This window comes from Myiozetetes cayanensis, unplaced genomic scaffold, assembly GCF_022539395.1.
Source record: "Myiozetetes cayanensis isolate MyiCay16 unplaced genomic scaffold, myiCay2020 scf5-8, whole genome shotgun sequence".
Taxonomy (NCBI): Eukaryota; Metazoa; Chordata; class Aves; order Passeriformes; family Tyrannidae; genus Myiozetetes; species Myiozetetes cayanensis.
This window is the reverse complement of record NW_026087742.1, coordinates 97,382,942-97,403,081: the sequence shown is the minus strand read 5'-3', so window position 1 is coordinate 97,403,081 and position 20,140 is coordinate 97,382,942. Positions and strand designations below refer to the sequence as shown.

The window sequence follows — 20,140 nt, the reverse complement described above, 5'->3', positions numbered from 1 at the left end:
TCTGCAGCTCAGAACAGGTGACAGGTGATAGCAGTGGGTGACTCTCTTCTGAGAGGCACGGAGGGAGGCCCCCATGTGCTGACCAGATGCGCACTCTGGGGAGGTGTGTGGCTTACTGGGTCCTTGTGTCAGGGGTGTCACCAAGAGACCACCAACACTCAAACAATTCACTGACTATTACCTGCTGCTGTTGTTTCACATTCGTACCAGTCAGGAGCAGTTGGAGTAGGTCAAAAGGAGGATCATAAAAATGATCAAAGAGCTGGAACATCTCTTCTATGAAGACAGGCTGAGAGCATTGACATTGTTCAGCTTGGAGAAGAGAAGGCCCTGGGGTCACCTTATAGCAGCATCCAAGTACCTAAAGGAGGCCTACAGGAAAGCTGGAGAGAGACTTTTTACCAGGGTGTGTAGTGACAGAACAAGGGGAAATGACTTTAAGCTGAGAGTAGGTTTAGCTTAGATAGTAGGAAGAAATTTACTTCTGTGAGGGCAGAGAGACACTAGAAGATGTTGCCCAGAGAAATTTTGGATGCCACATTCCTGAAAGTGTTGAAGGCCAGGCTGGATGGGGCTTTGAGGAATGTGGTCTAGTGGAAGATGTCCCAAGGTTGCAGTGAGCTGGGGACTGGTCTTCTCTCACATGTAATAAGCAATAGGAGGAGAGAAAATGGCCTCAAGTTGCACCAGAGAAGGTGTAGATTGAATATTAGGAAAAACTTCTTCATGGAAAGGTTTCTCAAACAATGGAGTAGGCTGCCCAGGGTAGTGGTTGAGTCACCAACTCTGGAAGTATTTAAAAGTCATGTAGATGGAGTACTCAAGAACATTGTTAAGTGGTAGACTTGGCAGTGCCAGGTTAAGGGTTGGACTCAATGATCTTAGAGGTATTTTTCAACTATTCCATGATACAGTGATTCTATAAGCAGGTCAACAGACTTTCACAAGGTTTATGGGATTCCTTAACTCAATTCCTCAGCAACCAGACTGAATCACTTCCTTTTCTGACACTCATGTCTTTCATAAATTGTAGAATACCTCTATTTTGAGACTTATAAAGACGGATGTTTACTAGCACTATTTTTTTGACACATTCCTAATGAATTTGCATATCATTTTATGCTGCACTTGTACAGGTGTGGAAACCATCAGGATTATAGTTAATTCAAGACATCATGGAAAAAAAAAAAGGTTACATGTTCAAAAAAAAAAGTAACTTTTTTACATACATACATTGGATAATTTGTGGTATTTATCTGTTGCCCTAGGCTAGGGATAACAGGGAGCTGTTTATTCAACGCTTATGGATAACCTACCCCTTCAGAGTGCTCAGGTCCCACCAGGTGGGATAACTGTGGTAGGGCCCCTACCTGGAAGAGATCACAGAAGTTCAATGCATGTTGCTTGCAAATAAAAGTTATCCTGCATTTTGTGGTACCATTTGAAATGGAACCTTTAAAGACATGTTAGGAAAAAAAGAACATACTCTTTTAAATATAGGGCTGCACTAAGCAGGACAGATTCACTTGAAAAAAGAAAAATAGAAGATTTTTTTTTTTTTAATCTTTTAAATGTCTTGATATCCTAGGGTTAAATGAAAAATTATCAAGTCTTAAAAATTTACTAGACCAGGATCCATTTAAAGCATTACAGGTAGTATTATTGAGTCTTGTAAGTCAGCATTGCATCAAGCAGCAGTGTAACATGTCCCAAATGTATAAACAATCTGAAAATCAGAGATGCAGCCTGTTACTGATAGCTGTGTTATTTATTCCTGTAAGTCACCATCAAAGATTGCAGTAGAGATCACAGAGATCATCCAGGTTTTGTACCGCTTACTGTATTGTACTTGAAAAGTCAACTCTTTCAGTCATTGAGTTAACATTACTCTTGGAGAATTTTGGAGACTGAAAATTACTTTGAACACTATGACAGCTATAGCCATGATCTCTTGACTTTTTTCTGAACTTTTTAAGCTGGATACTTTATCTAAACTTTTGAATTAAGGTGCTAGCAGAACTTAGGCAGCATGACAGAAAAGCTTTGTTAGAACTTGAAAGAAAACCACTGTGTGAAATGGAAGCAATGTGACACTGCAGAACACCACAAATGTTCTTTCATTACTTCTATTGTGCTCTCTCCTCTTGAAGCACTTCAAAACCATATCTACTCCCACAGCTTTTGTGACCGTACTCTTAGTTTAAAACAAGAACAGAAAGCATTGTGTTCGTCTCACCCACAATCATTTCCAAGTCCTGAGATGGAACTGAGGGTTTTTTTCTTCTGTCAATAATCAGGTACAAGTATCATGCTCATATTTTAACTAGAAAGTAATGCTGCCTCAAGTAACTGAAAAACTTTTTTTCAGTTCCTATCTAGGTTTCAGGTTTGAATCACCTATTTTATGCCAAAGAAATGTTTATTCCAAATAGGGAATCTGAACAAATATTTTATTTTCAATTATTTTAGATAGAAATATCTTAGAAGTCTGATGAAGCATTATGTCTATGTAGAACAAAAAGAGCAACCTGAAACTTCACAAATGATGAATGCTGCAGTGCAACTTCCAATAGAAAATCTCAGTATAGGGCACAGGCAGATCAGATTAGGTCTATCTTTGATAAAGAGCCAAAACCATCAGGAGATAATGATAGTAATTTTATATTCTTTTATTTTTCATAGAGAACATGAGATAAGCATTGGAAACAGTTATTATTTATGTTATATGGGGAATTCATTATTAAATTACTTTTCTCTATTTAAAACAAAGCTAAGACTGGATGAAATAAAATTGGATACTTTCTTGCCATTCTTACTCTCAATATTCAACAAATTATCTTCTATCGTCTGCTGTCCAATATTCCATTCTTCAGCCTGCAAAAAAAAACCCAAAAAACCAAAAAAAACCTACAAAGCCTTTAAATATAGCCTAATTCCTGGGCACAAATCCACTTTTAATGCTGCAATTCACTTCAACAATTTTTGATCATTTCAGAATGATCCGAGTAATTCAGAATGATTCAGAGTAACTGAATCTCCTGTCACTTAAGCACAGGATGAGGTCACAAAGACTCAATTTCTAGTCCAGTGTAAACTTTCATATAGAGACAAGTTGTGTTTTTTCGGTTGATTTCTTTTTCCTTAATCAATGCATTCTAATCTGTACTGCAAAGAAAATAGTTAGTCCAAAGGTGAACCCGATTTATCTTTACAGAAGTGTTATTACAGAGATCTCTAGATATCAAGGTGATAGATTGTGTATGGGATTGGAAGTAAGGAAACTAGAAATTTGGGAATGAACTTTTTATTGCTGGGTTGTTTTAAGTGCTTTTTTTTGCTTTAAGTGCAATTTTTTTTTTCTCCAGGAGTGATCCATTGTTCATAACATTTCTGCAGAGAAAGAGACAGAAAGAGAAAAGGACAACCAGATTAACATTTATATTCTTTAGTAATGATTAGGGAGAACTCCCTGTTGGAAGTTCACAACTATTTCTATAAGTGAACATACACATAAGGGAGGATTCTGTGAAAGACTAAGATGGGAACTGCATGCTCCCTTCACAGGTGGGCTGCTAATTGACACTGAAGGTGACTTGTACAAATCAATAATACAGGATACCAAAGTTCACATATATGTTCCATACAATATATGCTCAATCTGTAACTATTTATAAACATTGAAATCACAGTATGAATATGGACCTCACACACTAGTATACTCATACATGCTGATAAAATTGTTCTGCACTTCAGGAAAGAAAACATAGCTCCTTATATGTGTAGCTATTTTAAAAGAGTGATCTTGGGGCCAAATAGGAAATGTAGAAGCTGAACCCTACTTTTTGCTTATCTCATGAAATTTCTGACCAGTGTATTCAGTTAATGTCATTATCTTTCTAACATCATTCTTATAAAGTTCTGTGGTCTTCATTCACTTTTTCCTAGAATGCATTCAGCCAACTGTGGTTTTCCTCATTCAAATTTGCCTCCCTGTACTCCCACACTTTTTTTTTTGTTCTTTAAACTGCATGGGTTTCCTTCCTCAACAACAGCAACTGTTTCTTTGTCCCCATATGTTTACTACTGTCTTTAAAACTTTCCCTCAGAGAATATGCATCTAAGAAATTACTTTTTAAAATTTTTGACACTATGACCTTTAATGACATTTGTGAGGTTGACATCTCTCTCTGAGAGTCATATCTCAGCATCCTGTATGCTCAGGCTGTACTTCTCATTGGCATGCTTGGTTGTAGTTTATTGTTGTTGAGGTCAGTCAGGAACAAGATCTGAAGGGGAAGGATCTAGGGAGAAACAAATACAGCTTGAAACAAAAATAAAAATCTCTGTGTGATCTGGAGAAAATCAGCCAGTCACATGGGTTGAATAATCTACATTCATAGAATCATAAAAAGGCTCAAGTTTGAAGGGACCTTAAAGATCATCCCTGTCATGTGCAGGGATTTCTCCCACTAGATCAGGCTGCTCAGGACTCCATATGACCTGGCCTTGAACACTTGCAGGGGTTGGGCATCCACAGAATGGGACAAACACAAAGACTGTATAATTTTTACAAGATCTTTTTGGCCCGACACTGATGAAGACATGCATATATATGTGTTCTAATAAGGAATTTCAGTTTTATAGCATGCTATGTAGTATTTACATATAAAGTTGATAAATTAGTTTAATTTTAACCATCACTCATCAGTAATCAGTCAGTCACCTGTGGGCTGTGGATAATTATCATTATTTAAGTTTTAGCCTAAATACTCTAACATTTAAACAAGGCAGTATTTGAGTAAGTGTCCCTAGAGGGAATGTTTCAGTGCTCAACTCTGCCTCTAATTACTGCAAATTTCTTTTAACTTCACAATTATTCACTAGTGACATTTCGTATATAGATAAAGGTCTCATACACTAAAGAAAGAAAGATGTTTTAGCAGACTTAAAGTTCAGTGTCCTTTCCTATCTGTTGATTATTAATTGATTCTCTGACTATTGATTTACTTTATAAGCTTAATTTTTGGGTTTTGCATGTTGTAGAAATGGTGGAGTTCAGGTGCATTTCTGGTGCTGAGTAATTGTCTGCATAATTACAAAGGAGCCTAAGAGTAAGCCCATGCTTATGCAGCTTGATGAATTCCAGCCAAAGTCCTCTGAACCATTCCAAGAGGAGAGAAAAAGGCTCTCTTCCCACTCTTCCATGTAAAAATGGGTCACTATCTTTGCAAATGGAAGTCTACCTTCCTAGATCTGACAAATTAGCTAGTGCTTGGTGTTATTCTTTAGAAGGAATTAGCTAAAGAACATCTCTTAAGAATAGACCAGTTCTTGTGAACCTTCTTTAAAAATGCTTAGAGGAAATATTCCAGTCTATAGATCTAACTGCATTATTTTAATATTTTAGATATTTCTCATTAATTTAGACTCTTTTCCCAAATTTAGCAGGCACACAAATACTGCATCTGTGAGTGTGAATCTGTGATAATACAACAAATGTGCTAAAAATACAAAGCTGTATTCACCGTAATACTTGAGTGTAATCCTTTACAGGCATGTACTCTGTTTTTACTCATCCTGTTACAAGTAGTGATATTGCAGTAGTGTATTGCAATATTGTAATAATGCATAGCATACAGTATCATATGTATTGCTTTTACTTCTCCTGTGGCCAGAGGTTAATTCCCTTCTTGGTGTTCATAAAGCAGCTCCAGTCCAGGCTGAAGTCTGGAAAAGTGGCAAGTGCATTACAAAGTGGGCTGTATGGGCAAGAGGAATAACAATGCTACAAGTAGAGCAGCTTGTGCCTTGATAACATCTCCAAATAAACCCAGTTTCTTCTCATGCTCAGTGAGTTCAATTTTCCTTCCTTGCAATACTTTCTTGAAAACCCATGGACATCTTCAATACCTCTTCTTCTGCACACGCTGCCAGCTGGGCAAGCAGCCAGGCAGCACAGGGGATGTGTCCAGGGTATGTGGATGCTTCAGCAGACCCTTGGTCAGCTCAGTTCACACCACGGTTTTCCTCCTCAACAGGGTCGTTAATGGACCTCTCACTTCACTACTCAGCAGGACATTTCAATGACGTTTGTAGGACTTCAGTATATCTGAAACTTCTGTCTCTGTTTCTTTGAAGCTAGACATTAGGTCTGTAACTATTGTAGATGCGGAAGACAGCCAGTATAAAAACCAGTTAAGTCAGAGAGAAGGATAAATTTAAATGAAAACCTGTTGGAAACGAGTTTTCTTTACTATCCTCAGTATATTCTCTCCCTCTAGAATTCTAAAAAAACATACTTTTTCATTTCCTGCTCTTCCCTCCTTCCCCAACACAACTCTACACAGTTAGTAGGACTAATTTTTTGAGGAAACACCTGTTTAAAATATGTCTGTAGTTTCTGTATATTTCTGAATGATCCAGTACTTCTAGAGATCAGTGTTTGAAAGATACCATTCTACAGTTGCAATACAGTTGTAATTTATTCATCTAGAAAGATACACAAACAATAATAGCATGCAAATAAAATACTTGTGACTGCCTGAAATCTGACTGATGTTTTGCTTTTTCCATTTTATTTTGTTGTTGTTGTTGACACACACCTTGTAAATGTGTCCTTTCAAATCTGAGGCATCTGGAAAAAACTAATCAGTAACATTTCTAAGTAAAAGTTACTTAATTTTCAGAGTGGCTGTAACACTTTCAACAGTTAGAGCCTAAAGGAAATAGTGTAGGCTCTAGAAACTTCTGAGGAAAATGTCACTTATCTAAGTTTTGTGTGTAGTTTCAGCTAATCTGGGACCTCATCAATAGGAGGGATGGTCCTGCTTCACTCCTTTTTCACGATAACTTGGTATCCACTGCCTCACTAGTGCTAGCTGTTACAATCATGCACCTTTGAGAAGGATTTGTTTTCATTAAGAGTAATATTTTGATTAATGGTTATATGCTCCTGCATTCTGTAGTGCTGATGAAAGGATGAGAGAAAGAATAACCTTTTCAATAATGGCATGTTGTTAAATTGTTAAAATACCTTCTGAAATTAAGTTACTAGCTGCCAAAAAAAAAAAAAAAAAAGTAAGGTAGATAAAACAGAGGGTTTGTCTATCTGGGGATATGGGCTTAAACAGAGTCCATCCTCTTACTCGGAGGAACAGTGTGGGTTTTCATATAAGGATATCTTTTCTGGAACTTCAGAACTAGTCTCTGAGTCACATACCACACACTGACTTTGCTAATTCCTCTCTTTAAAATTGCATCTACCGTAAATAAAAGATGCAAGGATGCCATGAACTCTATCTGTATCAATTCATTTCTTTCTCACCAAGGAACTAACCCCACCCTGGAGTCCAGAACTTGCTGAGAATTCAGAAGCTGTGGCAGTATCTCTCTGTAGTGACATGATAGGCCAGGTAAGGAAACCTGCATTCATGACTCAGTTTCCTGAACACGAGTATATACTCATCCCATAATGAATACATTTTCAGCGGTCATGTGAAATAAATGGTGTCTGTAAACGAGGCTTTTGCTTTTGTACTTTTAAGTAGAGCAAGACTTTTGGCCACTTACATAACTTTAAAATAAAAGAGAAGGAAGACATACATAGCAGAAATTGTCATACCACTTAAAATAAATGAATAGAACATCATTAAATTATCAGGTTTAATGGGTAAATAACATTAATTGTTACCTGTAGTTGACTGGCTGTTTTGAATAGTGAATAATGTTTGACAAAAAAGACATGATCATATACCTCAGCATATACTTTTCTGAAAACTAGCAGCAGTTGTATGTTACTCTGTTCCCTCCCTTTCTCTTTTATCATCATATGTAGTATCAGATGCTGACTTTTCATTTTTGGTTTGTAAATTCCTCTCTCTTTTTAATATCACAACATCAGTGAAAATAGTGATCTATAGAAATATATTTTAAACTGCTAAAGAGACTTAGTGAGACAGTAGTACTTTTTAGTGAATCCATGAGATGCTGCCCTTGGTGTGAAATTGCCTGGCAATTTTTGACCCTTCAGCATCTTGCTCTTCCCACTCTGTTACAGCTCATCACCTCCTCATTTTTTCTGCTACAGCTGTGTGTGGAAATGCATTGCAAACTGAATCTCTTATATGGGTTTAAAGTGTAATTCCCATTCCCTACTTCCTTTCAGAGTTTTAACCCACACCTGACTTACAGTGCAGCTGCACAGAGTGGTGCCAGCAGGATTAGGGTAATGGGGAGGACAAACCCATACTTCTTAAACTGGCCTTGTCATCACAACCAGTAAGTGACAGTATCATGCTAAAGAGACTACAGGACTCCTCAAGTTTTGTATTGTTGTAATGGTTGTATATAACCAGTCACAGTCAGTTGACTGGTGGATGCTGAGAATCAACATGTACAGGCTGTCAGGACATTTTTGGTGTCTGTTCCCACCCTGTGAAAACCAGCAAGTCACAGTACCTGAAGAGTAGCTGTGGAAGGCCTCTGGGTACTGCTCTGAGACCAGTTTTGCATTACCTCATTAAATAGAGTTAGACCAGTACTGCTTTTTTTTCTTCTATACATGAAGGAACTGAAATACTCAGAGATGTAAAGTGGCAAAGGCCAGAGAATAAACATCACTCCTGGGAATAACAGTCAAGAAAAACCGTATGTGAAAATCTTACTCTGTAGTTTTATTTCCCACCAGCCTGTGCTCAAAGTAATACAGCTCTCAATCATGATTTTTCCATTTTTTTTCTTTTCTGAATGTTACCAGTCAGGAATGTTTTTTCCTTAGGAGAAATAAGAAAGTAATACAGTAAACCTGTTCCTTTTAAAAACATGCTCACTGTGCACTATGTCATTTCCAGAATCTCTTAAAGAAGTGGTAAATCTTGTTTTGCTTAAGTATTTTTTTCACAAGGGAATTGGGATTTTCTAGGATTTCTCTTTGTTGGTTTAAGTCAGGCATATGAATTTATTTTCAAAAGCGGTTTTTCTTCCAAACAGTGACTTATTCCTTGAACAAACAGCAATATTTAGCAGGGTAAGACAAATGGCTAGCACTGAATAAAAGTACTAGAGGAGAACATTTCACCTTTGACATATGACAAGTGTTGGACAGTATTGCTAAAACCAGTTGGCAGAGTCAGGTTGGTACATGATGAGTTTTGGATTTAGCGTGAGAATAATGTTGATAACACAGTGATGGTTTAGTTGTTGCCAAGCAGTGCTTAGTCCAAGTCAAGTACTTTCATTACTCTTTCTCCAGTCTTTTTTTTAAATTGAGTTTCCACCGGATGTACTAATTAGGAGACCCATACTGTATACCCTCAAAAGAATTGAGGATTTCACTTCAGCTAAGTGGGTTTGTTTAACCTTGTGAAAAGAAGGCTTAAGGGAGACCTTATCATGCTGTTTCTGTATTTACAAAGTGACTATAAAGATGATGGGGACTTCTTTTTACAAGGACTCCCATGAAAAAGACGAGGGGTAATGGGTACAAGTTACTACTGGTGAGATTCTGATTAGACACAAAAGGAAAATTTTTCACAATCAGCGATTGGAATAATTTTCCCAGGGAAGTGGTGGATTCCCAAGTGTTGGACAGTTTTAAGATTTGGCTGGTCAGGGTGCTGGACCATCTTGTCTAGACTGTGCTTTTGTCAAGAAAGTTTGAACCATAACCTTTGAAGTCCTGTCCAGCCCAGCTGTGTGGTTCTTAGTTGCCAGCTGAGGTTAAACCATAAAAGTGAGAAAACACATTTTGTGAAATAATTATATTATGGAAAATTAAACCACTTAAATTTTTTCTCTGATTGCTGATGTCAGAGAAGAAAAAGGAAAAAAACCTACAATAGAGATTAAAGTGTTGATCCTTACACTAAGATATCCTTAGCAAATGAAAAATCAAATAATCACATTAACATAGCAGCCTTTTATTAATTGAAAGCTGGATTAGGAGAACAAGTGTTTTATTTCAGTTTCTTTTTGAAGAAATATGGTGTGAAATCCTACCTAAATCAAATCAATGGCAAAATTCATAGAAATCACAAGTTGGTAATTTAGAAGAGAAGAGGATGCTTTGATGTTTACCTTTTTAGGTGCCTACAAAAGAGCAGTATTTTCAAAGACAACCATTGGACTGCTTCTGATTTTTACTTCTCATATTTGGCATGCAAGAAGTATTCTCAAGGTTGAAAAGAAAATAGCAAGAAAAAATAAAAAGAGAATGTTGTCTCTATTTATGTGTTTATATGTTGTCTCATTTATGTGATTCTGTTGTAATATATGATTGCATTTCTGTTGGTAGATGGAAATATTTTACTAAATTGGAAAATATAGTTGATATTGTAGGGATCATTTGAGATTTATATGGAGGCTATCTGGTACTGACTTTTCTGTCTGTCAAACAAGCCCACACAAAGTCTTGCAAAATTATTCACCTAGAGGGCTCTTTCTCTGAGGCAGACTAATTTCTAACTCCCATCTTCTTTCCTTACACCTGGTCTTCCCCCTTCTTGACACACAGTCTCAGTCTCCTTGCCTGTTCAAATCCTTTTCCAGTTGCACATTCTCAGCATCCATGTGCCAAGATTAGTATTTCCCTGCCTCTACATCTGTATTTATTCTAAACCTTTTCCTTTGGTTCCCAGACTGCTTGGACCTCCATGGATGCTCATCTACATTCGGTAAGCTCCCGCCATGCCACAGACCACTGTTCTGCTCAGGGCTCTGTCCTCCCTGGTCTCTTTCCTTAGTGGATCTGCCCTACAAGGCTTTATTTTCCCAGCTTTTTCCTCAACAAAAAAATTCCCATTTGTCTATTCTCATCTAACTATGCTGACTTTCCCCTGGTCCTTCTTCTGCTCTGTTTCTTCCTCTCACCCACCATCTACCTTTCTACCATCTCTGCCCCTTTTTCATTCCTGGGGTTATCATTTCCAGTACCTACCCTGCTATTTTACCCTCTCATTTGAGGTTCTCTTGTCTGCTGTACTTCCAGAGGGGCTTCCAGTTCACCCAACTCCCAGTCTCAGCACCCTTTCTCTAAGTGACCCTTGCTCGTTCTGTTTCCCAGATATCCATACCCATTTCTTCCCAGCACCACCTTCCAAACAAGTCTCACCAGAAGCGTTTTTATCCATTGCTAGTCCACCTAATTCCATGTCTTTGTCATACTCCTTTCTCTGTCTCTAATATATGGCACTTGTTTCATTTCAATTTTCAGTTGAACTTCTCTGCTTTAGCTAGTGGGTCCTCATGGGAGGGCAACTGGGGCTACAGGAAAGACAAATTCTCTCTGCTTTTAGATCTGGATTATGACCCTGCCTTAGGTCATCAGGTGGGAGAAGTCCTTACAAGGATATTGTAACTTGGTTTTAGTAGCCCTGAGCTGTACCATGATGGTACACTTGCCATCTGGTCAACTGGGAATCTGGAGCTCAGCTAGCATTGACAGTTTTCAGAATTTTTAGTGGCAAAACTGTGATGTACCTTTTTTTTCAGATCTTGCCTGACTTTAGAAGGACTGACAGCTAAAGGCAAAAAGACATATATATGGCACACAAACCTCTCCTGCTGAATTTAAGTCCAGCTTTCAAAGCACTGAAGCAGCAGAGCAAGACTTTTCATCATTGATGGCAGCATATTTTATAGTAACTTGTTTTTTGAAATTAGCTGGTGGTTTTATCTGGCATTTGCATAAAAATGGAAATTAAATAAAATCAGGCCAAGGAAATACCATAACTGGAAAATTTAATCTGATATAACTGAAGTTTCACATTTTTGTATTTGAAATGAGGATCTAATAATGGGAAATGTCAAATGCACATAATCATAGGTGAAACTACAATCATAGTTGATATGAGCAACAGCTTTAAAAAGTCTGAAATATGTTCTAAGTACTTGAGGATAAATTATGAACTGAGCTACATCTTTGGAAATCATCTGATTCTTAGCATTCAACTATTGGCTGGATTTAGCCCTTTATGTATAGTGAAACTTCTGCTTTTAAAAACTTGCTGCAGGCAGATATTATAAATTCTCAGCTTTCCAAGTCCAGATATGACCACAGTAATTGCAGAATCTGACCTCATGTGCAGGAGAGACTGCAACATTTTACATACTAATTCTTTTATCTCACCTAAAACTCTCAGTGGACCATTAGTATATCTGAATTCAGCTATCCATAGGCATGTATTCCGGATGGCTGTTTCCCAGGTTGTATTCAAGAGAAGAGGTTGAGCCTAATGGCCATAATGACATGACTGTATCTTAATGGCAACACACCACTAGCAAAACATTCCAATTAACAGGGGATGTACTGAGCTGAAAGGAATGGTTTCAAGTGATGATCAGCCTGGTGTGAAATTATAAACTCCATTGTTAGTATCAAAATGACTAATTACAGCTCTGATGCAGAATAGCCTTATGCAAGACCTCTAGGGAAGAACGAAGAGCATGAAATTTTTAGCTTGCATTTTTATTTAATTGGGACGTTATTTCAGTACAAAGTATTACATACTATTCTTCCCCCTTTCTCCAGTCTTTTTTTAAATTGTATTTCTATAGGTGTCCTAATTAGGAGACCCATACTGCATAGCCTCAAAAGATTTAAGGATTTCACTTCATCTAAGTAACATTTTTGACTGAAAAAAAGGGGCAATATTTAATGGAACAGAGAAAAACAGAACAGCCAGGCTATTATGGTAAAACTGAGAAGTAGGCAGAAGTTTTACATAAGGATATGTAATTCATTTAGGTGGTTCTCTCTTTACAGTTTTCTATAACTGTATAGGAGTAAATTCTGTTAGTTTCATTTGTATTTCTACGTGAAGCAATCCATACACATTTTAAGGCTTTTTCTTCCTTTTGCCCTACAGCTTTCACATCAAGGAAGCAAATGTAAAAGCAGTTAAAAGCAGGTCTGAATCTGTTCTCTCCATTGATGGGTTTTTAATTTAAAGCATTTTGAATCTTCCATGCCTGTTAGCACAGCCCAGGAGCACTAAACCACAACTATCTGATGCCACGTGCTGGCAGACTAAGACCTGAAAAAAAGGGTGGCAATTTTTCCACCCTTGCTTGGAGTGCCCAGCCAATGCTGAAAGGAAAATAAATCAGATTTCTCTATTCAGTAGACTACATGAAATAGTAAAGGCTGAAGATGCCTTGGGATCCCTGTTCGGTTTTATTTACTGTCTCTTGCAATTGCACTGAAAACAGAAAACATCCCTTAATAAACTGCAATCTTGTTCTTTGTCAAAGATTCCAGGTGAAGCAGGAAAGGTGTGATGTTTCTCTAACTGTACGTTACTCAGAAATTTTATTCACTCGAACTTGATATTGTGCAGAAGGTAAGAATTCAAAGAATAGATTAAAAGAAGTCAATAGAAAAGGCTATGTAGCAATATTATTCACTTATGGTTTACAACATACTTTAAATAGTGCAGTCATATGTACAAAAAGTTGACGTACTATTATGATGGGCATATTAGTCATATATGATAAAATTAATAGGGTTATCAAAATCCTTAAAGGTGATTTTGCCAAAATATGTCTCCTTGAAAACATATACAAAGTCTTCAATTCATAGGTATTTAATCGTTCCATGTACTTTTATGAAAAGCACATTAGCTTACTTCACATTGGGATGTTCTGGGTCTCATAGCTCTGCTGAAAGAAAAAGTGGTGTATAAGAAAGCTTCTAAAAATGTACTTCATTAAGTTCTTTATATAGAAGTTATTTAAGGTTCAACTATTTACCTACAGATTTTCACAATCTTAGTAAAATTTATGATGTATGGAGGTAAGCATTTTAATTACAGAATTACTGAATAATTTAGTTTGGAAGACATCTCTGGAAGTATCTAGTCAGCCCCTTGCACAACGAGGGCAAGTTGCTTAGGGACTAACTATTTTGACTATCTTCAAAGATAGAACCCCACAGTCCCTTTGAGCAACCTTTTTGGGCAACCTCTTCAGCGTTTGAACACTTACAAGGTGACAACAGCCACTTTTGCTGTGAGACCGCATGATCAGCTCATTGTCCACAGGATCTGTGGGGCCTTTTCTGCAATTGTCAGGGTTAACGTTGTATCTCCAAATACAGTGTTTCCTTAAAGAAAATCAACAAGTTGTGCTATTAAATCTATTGCTTTTACTGTGATTCTCTTTTCTTTCGTTCACATTTGATTTTTTGTGCTTGTTGTTTGACCCTGAGTCACAGAAGCATTTTTAATGTACAAATGTCATTTGTACCTAAGACATTTCTGAGGTTACCTCTAGGGAACTTTGCCAGATGAAACAAACCAGACTTCTGTTTACTTTGAACAGCACCCAGGAGCTAGTGTCATGCACTGGAGACATACCACAGCACATGTTTAGTAATGGGAGTGGACAACCTTAAAGGTCTGGACAAACCCATCAGGATGTACTGAAATCTCTTTTTTTCAGACATACAGTTCCAAAATTACATTCAGCAGCAAGATAATTTTTTTGTAAAATGTTTCTGAGGTGCTAGTTTTAAAAGTCGGAATTGGGAATGTTGATCCTGTAAGATTTCATTTTGATCACTGGACTGTGGCAAGGGCAACGTGCCTGTGTTATGCCAAACCTAGGGTTCTTTGAGGCATTGCTTTTGCTGTCATCAGTAATCATGTATATGTTGTTTGAGAAATAATTGATACCACTCTGACAACAAAGTAATAATCATTATTTTGAGCGCCCAGATAACTTGCCTGAACAAATATATGTTATCAGAACATGTTATCCATGGTGGGAGGGATCTTCTTAACTTTACTGGCTTCTGATGAATCTCTTTTAAAGCCCATTAACTCAGTAGAAAAACTAGTGTAGCCTTCAATGCATTTTTTACTAAAGGCATTTTATCTTAGGGAAACTGAATAATCTGTAAAAGAAGGATCATAAAGTTTTTCTCTTGTAAAAGTAATTTAAATTCATATAGGGAAAGTACAAAGTATGCATTATTACTGTTTTATCTCTATTAAGAAAATTGCTTTTATCAATTTTTTAAATTATTTGAATGAGTAATTAAAAGCGTTTTAAGGCCTCATATTTGATGTGTCATTTGTTTCTTTCAGTCAAAATAAGGTGGTTACTATGGAAACAAAGACATTGGAAGATTTGAGTTGCTGTTAGCTTTGGGAACAAATGCATTACTAGAAAAACAAAAAACCCCTGAGATACTGAATTATAAAGTAAAATAAGTTCCTTATTAATTAAAAAATCCTGAATAAAAGCTAGTTTTACACTGTGTGTGCAGTAGAAACCACTCTGGCAGAAACAAAATAAAAAATCAAAGTTAATGCAGCTGTCATTTCAATATTCAATATTATCTATAATATGCAACTTCCAAAATGTAATTCCCATCTCTTGCATGAACAGTTACAACGAAGTGAAAGGTTTACCAAAACCAACTTGCTTTTCCTGTCACAATGTAAGAACAATTTGGAAAACATGTACTCTCTCAACATAGTTGCACAGGCAATATATGGTGTAGTTCTCCTGGCACCTCCTCAGCTATTTGCACGATTACTGTCTTGGCCATCTCAGAGAGTTGCATGTGTATGCACAGGGCAAACAGGCTCGTGTGCAGAACTGAGGAATAGAAGGCCCTCAGTCTTGCAGAGCCTGACATCCTGAGGGTTGACGACTGTTGCTAGGATTTACCTTCCAGACTTCTGGAGATACAGGAAAGAGTGGGCCAGGTCAGTAGGAATTAGAGGGATTTCAGTTCTCCTCTCCTGTACATAACTCACTTTTGACTGTTTATGACTCTCTAGTGTTCAAAGTCAGGAAGGAGTTGCATAATTGAAATAGTCTCAAACTGGGCAAATCAACTCAAAATACAGCCATGGAGCTCAGTGAGCTAGAATAAGAGGCCAAGCTAACCTGTAGGTTGGTTTGACTGGAGTATTTGCTAAAATGCTAAAATTTGCTAAAACTCACCAATGTGCTTGTGCACCCATGCACACACGCATGTACACAGAGCCATACTTGAAAGAATAATTCAGCTATAGGTGCAGCCCTTTAACTAATAGAAATGGTTAATAAATCATCAACCATAGAACCCTACAGTTTGGAAGGGACCTTGAATGATGATCTGTTTCAACCTTGCATGTAGAAGGGAGCCTAGATGAAGTTATGTACACTATCTGTCCAATTGCATCTTGAAGAACCCCAGTGATTAGGTCTCTCCCACGTCCCTGGGGAGAATCCTATAGTAAATGAAAGTTTCCACTGTAAAAAATGTCTCTCTTACATTGAGGTGAAACATCTCACGGTGCAACTTGTACCCGTTGCTCATTGCCTGCTGCATGTGGCTGCTTGTGAAGAGATGCTATGCTTTGTAGGTGCCATTTAAGTACAGGAAAACTGTGATGAGGCCCCCTGAGTCTTTACTTCTGTGGGGAGAAGGGATCTAACTCTTCAGTCAATGAAAACAAAAAGGAAATTAAGGAGCTAAATATTCATGGGGTGTTTTAAAAGCTGCTTTGTATGAAGTCAGGACTCAATCAGCATAGTGTGGGCCTCAAAATGCTATTGTTGACCATGCACAGAAACACCAGAGAATACTCAGTGTTCCCTCTCTCCACCACTTGCACATTGCATAACTCAATTTTTTTCATATTACAGAGCATGTATGAGTACCTAAGTAAATGCATGCTTCTTGGTGTGTGTTTTATATGGCAAAAGAGAAGGTATTTCTCACAAAGTCTTTAGGTCCAGCTCTCAGAAACAATATAGAAAATTCAGACCCAAAGTAATGCACTGGATAAATCAAGTCCGTGTCTTTTCTCCAAAGAAAACTTTGTATGAGATCAAAATCAAACTGAATTAATTGAAGCCCTCAAATTAAGACTTCCATATTCTTTAAAGTTTTTTATCTTTCCAAAGTGCCATGAAAAACGTGCTTATATAATCAGCATTGTCTCATGTTTTCAGCAGAAAAAGTTTGCTAGCCTTGATAGTAACGAAAACTTCAAAGGCTGTCATAAATCAAATTAATAATTTGTCTGGAGGAAGTCCGTATAAATTGATCCCATTATGTAAATCTGTCAAATGAAATGTTAAGATCTCTCTCTCTCTTTCTCCAGGAATAATTGGATTTGCACATCTATCTAAATTGCTAGTCTTTTCACCAAAATGTGAGGTCATTTATTTTTTATTACCTGAATGCCTGTCATATTTAATGGCTACAGAAAAGTAGGCAAAGATATATGAGATGGCTCAGGTAGGCTGATTCTACATTTTGCTACTGTTAGTTCACCTGATGTGATGATCAGCAGGCTGTATAGATGAGCTCAATTCTGCATCCTTAGTTTAGATATGCTGGACTAGATAAGATGAAAGGATCTTAGATTCTTTGTAAATCTTTAGAAGATCATATAATCACAGAATATGCTGAGTTGGAAGGGACCCATCAGGATCATTGAGGCCAACTCGATGTCCTGTGCAGGACATCCCAAGAGTCACACTAGGTGCCTGAGAGCATTGTCCAAACACTTATTGAACTCTGTCAGGCTTGGTGCTGTGACCACTTCCTGAGGGAGCCTGTTCCAGTGCCCAACCACCCTCTGGGTGAAGAAACTGTTTCTAATATCCAGCCTAAACCTCCCCTGGCACAACTTCAGGCCATTCCCTTGGTCCTATCAATGGTCACCACAGAGAAGAGAACAGTGCTTGCCCCTCCTCTTCCCCTCACTCAGAAGTTGTAACTGCAATGAGATCTCCCCTCAGCTTTCTCTTCTTGAGGTTGAACAAACCAAGTTCCCTCAGCTGCTTCTTACACGGCTTCCCCTCAAGGCCCTTCACCATCTCTGCTGCCCTCCTTTGGACACTCTCCAATAGCTTAATATCTTCCTTATATGACTGTGCCCAAAACTGCACACAATATTCAAGGTGAGGCCACACCAGTGCAGAGTAGAGCAGGACAATCCCCTCCCTTGACCAGCTGGTGATGCTTTGCCTGATGCCTCCCAGGACAGGCTTGGCCCTCCTGGCTGCCAGGGCACTGCTGATTCATATTTAACTTGTCAGCAACCAGGACCCCAGGTCCCTTTCTGCAACACTGCACTCCAGCCTCTTGTTCCCAGGTCTATGTGCCCAACCAGGGATAGATAAGCCTGTGCTTTAACAATGCACGTATCTGGACTTCTATTTGCACTTTTTTCCCAAAAATGTCCTTTGATTTCATACAATGTGATCTATCATCTTGCAAACTACAGCAGAATTTTTATATTTTAATGTATATTTTAAATGTCTTGTGAGACCAGAAATCTGTGGTGATACTAGGAACATTTTGTCACAGTCCACTGATTCCTAACTGACAGAAGTTTTATACCAGTTTTACCTTTCAAACTGTGTGTAATCAGAAATTAAAAAAAAAGAAAATAATGTTTGGTATGTATGAGACCTCAGCTATTGATGATCTCAACTATTGATGAAGTGTTTTATGTTTATTGTTTGGTGTGCTGCAAGTGATTTAATATCATAGGAACATAGTAAAAATAAAAAACGCATGCAATCATGCTTTCCTGAGCTAAAATTCACTACTTAAAAGTATTCTCATGCAGTTGTTCATACTCACATGAACAACTTGTTAGTTCATACTGATTGATTAGTTCATATGAGTAAAATAAAGCACATCTGTGATCATCTGCAGTGTTGAAATAAGTGAAATACCCAAGTGTACCGTGACTTCCACATGGGCTGTTTACTTTTGCTTGTTGTTTTTTTCAATTATTGCAAATAGATTGTCGAGGGCTGTTAAAAAATAATGTGTCATTGAATTGACTATTTGCATTTTAGTCTTTGTGAATGTGCACTCCAGTAGGGACTGAAAAATAGTGTCTTAGCAGGGGAAGGACAGAAGTTATTTCTCTGGGTGCTCCTCTGGCTGTAGCATACATCCCTGAGCATTTTATTGAGCATCTAAGTTGCTTTAGACCTTCCTCACAGAAAATCTTGGCACCATGCACTGCTAGCAAAGCAAGAGCCAGCAACTGAGTTCAACTCAGGTTCACAAAATCTAGCAGGAAGTAAGGGCACGTTGTAGCAGCAGCTGAACAGGTCAGCATAACTAGAAAAAAAAGGGGCAAATTATGAACACGTTCTGTAAGTAAGAGTAGTGAGGGAGTTTAGGATGTCTGGGAATGGAGTTGGATACACTGCTGAGGTAAGGGAAGGAAAAGCTTTTAGTGTTTTACATTAAATGGGAGAGGATGGTACTTCTGACTGATGACTATCTTCTCGGTATGCTTTTTTTTCATTTATCAGTTGCAAAATACAAGACAAAAATGAAGTCCTGTACTAGTAATGGTTCATTTTCCAGTGTATCAGTATTTAAAGTATACTCAGACCTTTTAGTATTCGAGCTAAAATTTGTGGGGAGTTTGTTGTTATTTTGGTTTGGGTTTTGTCTCTTTTAGGTTTGGTTTGGTTTCTTTTTTTTTTGTTGCTGTTAGTGAATTTGAAATCTTGAGTTATCTCTGGTGAAATATTGGCAGGTCAGAACAGAAACTTCACCTAACTATGACAGAAATATGAAATAAAATCTGCTTCCAAATAATGATCTGTACCTTGCAATTTATACTCACTATTTAGTTTAAGCTCAGCTCACCACCATCACATTGTTTTAATAAATCCCTAAATATGTAATTATATGAAGATTATTTAACATTATCTGTTTTTTCCATAGGAACTTATAAAGTCAAAGTTGAAATATAATACCAGCTCTGTAGCTGGAATCTGAGTCAAGGTTGATTATTTTAGTAACTCCTTAATGTGAGATCTAATCCTTGCTCAAAAGTTTTGTACAGGAAAATATTGATAAATTATATTATCAGGTCAGGTTGACAAGTATTTTAGATGAATGTTTAAGCCTTCTTTTCCAAAAAATACTTAAACTTGTATCTAAACTTGAAGACTGCGGGGAAGTCAAGTTCCCCATAACAAACTTATTTCAGGGCATTTACTCAGTCTAGGAGATGAGTTTAGTTTACTGAATAGGAAATGGAGCAAATGAGGAGAAGAAAACACGGGCAGATTCCCACTTCTGCCTAGACCAAGCTCTAACCATGGGCAGCAAGGCAGTGACCATGTGACAGAATGAGCACTAAACTGGACAGATGCCAAC

The 20,140-nt window shown here is 37.6% G+C and overlaps 1 protein-coding gene across 5 annotated transcripts in view; it reads left to right on the top strand.

The window, feature by feature from the left end:
* The window catches only part of MID1 (midline 1), a 250,279-nt gene that overhangs the window by 172,241 nt on the left and 57,898 nt on the right, over window positions 1-20,140 (top strand). Inside the window, exon 3 of one of the 5 annotated variants that reach the window (XM_050331816.1) lies at window positions 7,329-7,412. The exons of the other annotated variants lie outside the window; for them this stretch is intronic. Within the exon in view, the coding sequence (XP_050187773.1) occupies window positions 7,329-7,412 (84 nt within the window). The remainder of the gene's footprint in view (window positions 1-7,328; window positions 7,413-20,140) is intronic. 5 annotated transcript variants of the gene reach the window in all.